The sequence below is a fragment of the Penaeus japonicus genome, unplaced genomic scaffold (genome assembly GCF_977035675.1).
Source record: "Penaeus japonicus unplaced genomic scaffold, GWHDUDI00000001_assembly GWHDUDI00000023, whole genome shotgun sequence".
In the NCBI taxonomy this organism is placed as follows: domain Eukaryota; kingdom Metazoa; phylum Arthropoda; class Malacostraca; order Decapoda; family Penaeidae; genus Penaeus; species Penaeus japonicus.
Window position 1 is genome coordinate 27241157 of NW_028234425.1, and position 7500 is coordinate 27248656.

The 7500-nt window shown below is 41.1% G+C and overlaps 1 protein-coding gene across 1 annotated transcript in view; it reads left to right on the plus strand.

Moving 5' to 3' along the window:
• Window positions 1–7500, plus strand: part of LUBEL (Linear Ubiquitin E3 ligase) — a 110890-nt gene that overhangs the window by 25235 nt on the left and 78155 nt on the right. The window contains exons 4-9 of the mRNA XM_086550503.1: window positions 2474–2614; window positions 3612–3680; window positions 4453–4515; window positions 4911–5016; window positions 5833–5926; window positions 6695–6917. Of these exons, the coding sequence (XP_086406629.1) occupies window positions 2474–2614; window positions 3612–3680; window positions 4453–4515; window positions 4911–5016; window positions 5833–5926; window positions 6695–6917 (696 nt within the window). The remainder of the gene's footprint in view (window positions 1–2473; window positions 2615–3611; window positions 3681–4452; window positions 4516–4910; window positions 5017–5832; window positions 5927–6694; window positions 6918–7500) is intronic.

Genomic DNA, 7500 nt, shown 5'->3' on the forward strand with positions numbered 1-7500 from the left:
AGGGAGGAAGGGAAGGAGGGAAAGAGGAGAGGAAGGGAAAGGAGAAGGGAGACAGGAAGGGAAGGAGGAAGGGAGGGGGGAGGGAGGAAGGGAAGGAGGGAGGGAGGAGAGGAAGGGAAAGGAGAAGGGAGAGAGGAAGGAAAGGAGGAAGGGAGGGGGGAGGGAGGAAGGGAGGGAGGGAAGGAGGAGAGGAAGGGAAAGGAGAAGGGAGAGAGGAAGGAAAGGAGGAAGGGAGGGGGGAGGGAGGAAGGGAGGGAGGGAAGGAGGAGAGGAAGGGAAAGGAGAAGGGAGACAGGAAGGAAAGGAGGAAGGGAGGGGGGAGGGAGGAAGGGAGGGAGGGAAGGAGGAGAGGAAGGGAAAGGAGAAGGGAGACAGGAAGGAAAGGAGGAAGGGAGGGGGGAGGGAGGAAGGAAGGGGGGAGGGAGGAAGGGAAAGGAGAAGGGAGAGAGGAAGGAAAGGAGGAAGAGAGGAAGGGAAGGGAGAGAGGAAGGAAAAGAGGAAGAGAGGGGAGAATAGAGGGAAGGAGAAAGATAGAGAAGGAGAAAGATAGAGAAGGAGAGAGAGAAAGAGAGAGAGAGAAAGAGAGAGAAAGAGAGAGAGAGAGAGAGAGAGAGAGAGAGAGAGAGAGAGAGAGAGAGAGAGAGAGAGAGAGAGAGAGAGAGAGAGAGAGAGAGAGAGAGAGAGAGAGAGAGAAAGAGAAAAAGAGAGAAAGAGAGGTGGATAATGTAAACTACAGAAAGGAAGCGGAAATTCTTTTAGGACAGAATTGTTTAACCATGCCCAATCCGGTCCCATTAGTCCTTTTTTTGCGTCTCCTCCAACTGTTGTTTATCATCGGGTAGTCGGGAAAAAAATAGCACAAGGTTAAACAAGGAGGAAGAAAGGGGGAGTGAAAAAAAGAGGAAGAGGGAGGGAATGAAGATATAAGTCACGTAACAGAGAAAGAGGAAATACAAGATGACAGAGGGGGTGGCACAGGAAGAGGAGTATTAACGTCTGTCTGTCTGTCTGCGATGAAGAGAGATTAGGAGGAAAAAAAAGGAGCAAGTTCAGGAAATAACCCCCCCCCCCGACAGGTAGCCAGACTTGTTTTTGTTTGTGCGTGAGAGGGAGAGAGATCGTTGTCATGGAGACGGGTAAGTATCGGAAGGGGAGCGGGGTAAGTAAGGGTGGAAAGAGGGTGGGGGGGGGGAGGGTTGAGAATGAGGGTGAGAATGAGACAGAATTGTATAAGGATTTGGATTAGGATGTAAAGGTACGGTTTTTGTACAGTGTTGGAGGTAGATATGAGGTTTTGACGTGGATATAAGTTTCGATGGTAGAGTCGTGAGAGATGATGGAACTGACATGAGGGAAAATAATAGATTATCAATCTCTGGCGTCAACGGTATCATTAACCATGGCAAAAACAGATGATGCTAAATTGGGATGCATTCCGTCCTCTAAAATAGGCTGTCGAGTATATTCATTATGTGCCTCTCCCCTCGCTCTTCGTGACCCATGGAAGTAGGTCAGCACCGCGTCGGAAATATCAGGTCGAGGTGTTCCTGGGACTAATTATGTCACCCGAAATTTGGGAGAAAACACAACCAAACAGGATTCGGAGAATGTAACAAAAGCAAAAAAGGAATAGGGGAACGATATAAAAATATCTGCTAGGACAACTGAGAAAGGGATGGTATTGAGACATTTAATTTAAAAAATAAACAAACAAAAATACTAAGCAGACATAATGAACTGGGGAGGAAATAGCATATGTGAATGACTCATCTAGGGAAGAGGGAGTGAGGAAAGAAGCGCTTCGACACAGCAGAAAAACGAGACGGGAGTTGAGAGCGTGGAGACACCAAGGAAGAATTCGCATCGCCAGGGAGTAATTACAGGTGACGGTGCCGCAGGGGGCGAGGGTGGAAAGGGAGGGCAAAGGAGCAGGAAGGGGAGATTCCTCCATTACCCCTCGTGCCAAACAGACAGCCAGGTACCCCCATGTCGAGGAGGAGGATAAGGAGCATTCCATCTCCGGCTGACTCATGTTATCTCTCGAGGGGCAGTTGTGCGGGTATTTGCGGATGACCGGGGGCCCTTGCGTGTTGAATCCTCATAATAGAAATCTTTATTTTCATTTATTACATTTACTAATAAAAGCCGTCGAACATGTATAGGATCTACTTTGACTAAATTATTATATTTGGGAGTATTATTCATAAACCCTTTATAAAAAAAGAGGTCCTAGACGAAGGAATATGAACTATCAGTTCTATAATACTTTCTCCTCCCTTTTGTAGTCTAAGATGTATGTAGCTAAAACTAATCTGAAATTACTGATGGCCGCGCACTGTTTGAACCTCTACATCATCACCTGATACCTATTCGTTCATGATATTTTTCGTGTTTATTCTTTATCTACGATCAGATTAAAAGTACCTTCTGTATATGAAACAAACCTCGTGGTATTAACTCCCTTCCTTCCCAGGCCGTGGACAGCAAAGCTCCCTCGAGTGGGGGAGTGAGACCGCCCCTTCCGCCCAAAGGGGACACGCAGGGAGCGCCGCCCCCCCAACCGCCCCCACGAAAGAACAAGCGATCCGGGTTCGGTTTCTCCAAGAAGGATCAGGTAAGGAACAATGCGGGTTTGAATTCGATCGTCTTGTAGCTTCCTTTGCAGAGTGCATGTAGTACGTACCTGTGTGCGTGACGGGGACGGTGCACTGTAGTACTGCTCGTAGTAGAGGCTGCTGGATAGCCGCTGTTGTGCAAACTGGTCTGACTCTTTAGATTAATTATTGAAATTTGAGATAGTCATAGTCATAGACTGATAGTAATGTAATAGTAATTCCTTTACAATATAAATATATCGATGATTATTATTAGTCGCTGGTTTTAAATCGTAGTATGTTGATAAAGTGATATAGAGATCACAACTTTGCAATTGCAATTTGACAGTGTACTAGCGTTCTTAAAGGCTTTATCCGGGTTATCAGATGTCTAAATTCCGTACGATTTATTTTTGTGGCTTTTGCTTTATAGTTGTCATAGTTGTAAGTGTAACATACCTCTTTATGAAGATGGAACTGACGAAATGACGTTACTTCTGTTTTTTTTTTTGTTTTTTTTTGTTTTTTATTCTAGAGTTTAGTGAATAGCTATTGATCAATTAATTAACGTCATGGTTGTGATAATACAAACGGATCTAAGTTTTAGGAAGGAACTCTTAAAGTTTATTCTTGAGTATACCATAAAGTATATAATTCGACGTCACACGAAGAGGCCAGACCAGTGAACAGGTCTTGCTTTCTTGCATGAACAGCCTCCTCTCTGCCACGTTGCAGCAGTATTTGTCTTTGCAACATTTTCGGCATGATATCTATCCAATTTCCTTCTGTTCCTCTTTTATTGTTATTAGTATCTTCACTTTCAGCAATGATTTTACAAACTTAGAATCTCCTTATGGGTCTCTTTTATTTCCCTGTATGCGTATATTGTTTTGTTTGGTTCCATGTATTGGCATTTTTCTTTCTTCGTTTTTTTTTTTTTTTTCATTTGTTACTTTGTCTCTCTCTCCTTTGTTCTCTTGACCGGTTTCTCTGGCACTGCACGCTCTCCAACCCCAGAACTATCACTCGTATAGCGGAGGCCTCGCCAACATCACCTCCCGCTCCTCCAGCATGACCAATCTTCAGGTAAAAAAAAATAGGCCTTTATTCCTTCAGGGTGTCTGCGTGGCCCTGCAATTTCCACTGGGACTAATTAAGGGTCGGGGCTTATGCCATCTAAGTATGTGGTTGACAAACGGTAATTTATTTTTGTGGTTCAAATAATTCACAAAATAGCTTGTATTGTATCGAGACTTTGTTGTTGTTGCTGAGGTAGCAGGGTCATAATTTTGTAATTAACATCTTTTCTAATTATTAAAGTTCAGGTTTGAATTATCGTAAATAGAAACGAAGTTATAGTTTCTCGCCGTATCAACCACGGCTTCAGATGACACTTATTAGCATGCATTTTTTATGAAAGATATTATTAGCCTCGATCCTTGACTTATTGTTTTTGTTTGTGAATGACTACAATTACTTCATCAGAGAAATATTATTTTTCCTGAAGTATCTTAAACACAACACCAAGTACTTTCCATCTTTTTTTTCGAAAGTACATTTTTATTGTATACAAGTGCGTTTATACATCTTTTTTCCCCCACGAGGGAATCTTTTGTTATCTTTTCCACCTAGACTGGGAAGCAGCATTTTTGTTTATGTGCTTTTGCTAGATGTTCGCTGAAAATTCATTCTTTACCAGCTTTTGCTAAGTGATAAGCTTGATGGATTGAGGATTTTATCAAAATGACCTTTTCCTCGAAAAGATAAATGGTGCTCTATTCCTGGCAGGAGGCTTTTGCTTCATTGGCTTTTAGAATGTATTTTCATGTCAGAATCGCTTCCTACCTTTCTTTTCCAGAACGGCCCTAACGGAGACGGCGGCACACGATACTCCCTCGCTCTCCCGCTGCGCAAATCCACGGTGACTTGTCCTACCTGCCTTTTTTTCCTTTCTTTTAGCTTTGAATAAGCAGCCGAGTCTGAGTGGGCTTTTCCTTTTGGGATGGGTCGCTGTGTTCAGTGGTGTCTTGCCTATGGTTTTCAGTTGTAAAAACAAAACAAATGATTACATGAAGTTAAAACACCCACTTTCCAAAGATGTATCACTATCATTCCATGTGTGATGAAAATGACTGTCAAAGATCAGTATGATGAATCTAAATGAAACAATAAACTAAACCAAGTACCAAATATAGATGAATGAGTATAATATAAACAGCTTGAATAACCCCGAAGATAAAGAACACATCACGGAATCACTAAAGCGATGACGAAAGGATAACCCTATGACCTCTTTTGACCTCTTCCCTACGTCAGAGCGCAGCGAGTGAGAGCGTGAGTGGCGCTGGCAGAACGATCATGGGCAGCCTCAAGAAGTTCATGGGCGCCAGACCTCTTCCTCCCACGCCAGACCAGGTCAAAGGTGAGAAATCCTGGCTTAATGTTGCTTGAAAAGGTTCGATGACAGTGGCGTAACCGTGATCGGAACTTTGTTAATTAGGATTTAGATGAATTGATGGTTAATATTGATTTTGGCTAACTTCTTGAATATATGAAATTATTTACTGATCAAAGCCGATAACAAACGATACCTATCGCAATGTATGACTGAATTTCGAATTTGTCGTATTAGTGTTTAGTGTCTTGAATCTTTATTTTACAGTTGACAGCATATATGTACACACACACACAAACACACACACATGTATATATATATATATATTAGTATATATTCTTGTTTAAAAAGACTAATATCCTTATATGATTTATTGATTCTAAAGAAAATACAAAAAAATGACGATGAAATACGATAGTATAGCCATACATAGACAAGATCTATCGTTTTATTTTTCCAAAAAATATTTTATATTTACAGCTCAGAGTTTAGGATACGTTTGATAATATATAGACCACATTTGAAAGTAAAGGCCTAAACAACAGTACAGAAATAAGGAAATCAGAACAGATTTCGATTCACGTTCATGATTTAGGAAAGAATCAGCTGTTCTATGCAAATCGCCACACTTAAAATATCAATAATACATTCTCCTCAAAGGCCACTCATTCGATGTTTTAATACTCTCTGATTTTTTTGATTTTTTTATTATTATATCTCGTACTCCCTTTCTTCTTGCTGATGCTCATTTCAAAACCTAATATATACTTATGTACTCCCTCTCTTCTTGCTGGTGCTCATTTCAAAACCTAAAGTTACATGTCCTTATCTCTCCCATTACAGCGTCTGCGAAGAACGATAACCGTGACTCAGCGTCGAGCAAGGCGTTGATAAGAGCGAGTACCAGCCCGAGCCTTCCCAACCTCAGTGACCAGACGTATGTAATCGCTCTTTTCCTCTGGTTTCGTACGGTGTGTCTGTGCTAGGAGGATTTCTCTGTTGCTCTTTTAATACACGTGGTGAAATGATGATAGAATGTGTATATATATGTGTATATATATATATATATATATATATATATATATATATATATATATATATATGTATATGTATGTATATATATATATTTATATATACTTTTTTTTGAGTGTGTATGTGTGTTTATGCCTGTATGTGTGCATGTGTTTGTATGTGAGTATGTGTGAGAATGTAAAAGATATATCGACTTAATTCCATTTATCTTTCTGCCTCCATAGTAATGATGAAGTTTGTGCTGGATTACCTTTATACCATATTTCTTTACTTGTGTGCTGTCTTTGCATTCCAATGTTTATTTGTAAGGTTATTCAACTGCTTGTATATAGATTAGAATGTTAAAAATGAAGACAATATATAATTTCGAAAATTCTTAGCCTTTCTCCTATGACGTAATCTCCTGTTTCCATTTCTATGAATGTGTTAAGCATCTGTCTATAGTAACAGAAGAAACCCTTTTATTGATATAAAAAAATAACACAAAAATGTAAATGTATGATTCTAAAATCCATCCTTCCTTTGTTATCCCTCCTTAATAATGACAGTTTCAGGAGTCGTAATCTCCTAATCCCATGCTTATACGTTGCGCCTCTATAACAACTTAATTAAGTACAAAGAATCAAATGAAAAGCAAAGATTAAGCAGCTCCTCCTGCTTTCCTCCTGCTTAGAAACGATGACATCCGCGCTGGATTGCCTCAGTCCATCCTGGAGCTCAACCGCTCTCGACCTCCTCCCAAGAATTCGACATCGACGCCCGTGACGCCCGCCTCTCCTAACGCCCAGTACCCGCCCCTGCAGCCCAAGACGCCCCAGCCCCACGCCCACACTCACTCCCTCGGCAGGAAGTTCTCTCTCCAGCAGCTCCCACAGGCCAGCATGGAGGACAAGAGGGTGAGTATGAGGATGATGTCTCGTTCATTTCCCAGGCATATGTTTTGGTTTTGCGATGCATGAGTCGCCTGTATTCTCATATTCCTTTTTATGTATCACCGTCTTCTACATTGCTCATTCGGTTTAATTCACGTGATCACCTGATATCACCATACTCATCAACACAAAGTTTGTTATCATTCCTTTTAAGTCTATCATTATCACTCACTTTTCTGCCTCTCCTTATAATATGTGCGATCGACATTATCGTTTTCATCCACACCACACTATGAGGTCCTTTCCAGGGACTCTGGCGCAAAAGTTTATTCGAAAAAAGGCCATAAAGTGACCGCAACTTGACACTTTGTAACCTAAGTGGAACCTGGCCTGTGCTTTGTTACAATATTCTTTGACGCCAAATACGAAGCCAATATTTTATTGCGCCAGAGTCCTTGGAACAGACTATAGTTCATTTTATTGTGATCACATCCTATCATTTCATAACCATAATCAAGGTCTACACTTAAATATAATCGTTTTCATTCCCACTTATCAGTATCAATCAAAAGTGTCAATAACTCACAGTCGTCACTTCCGTCTTCTT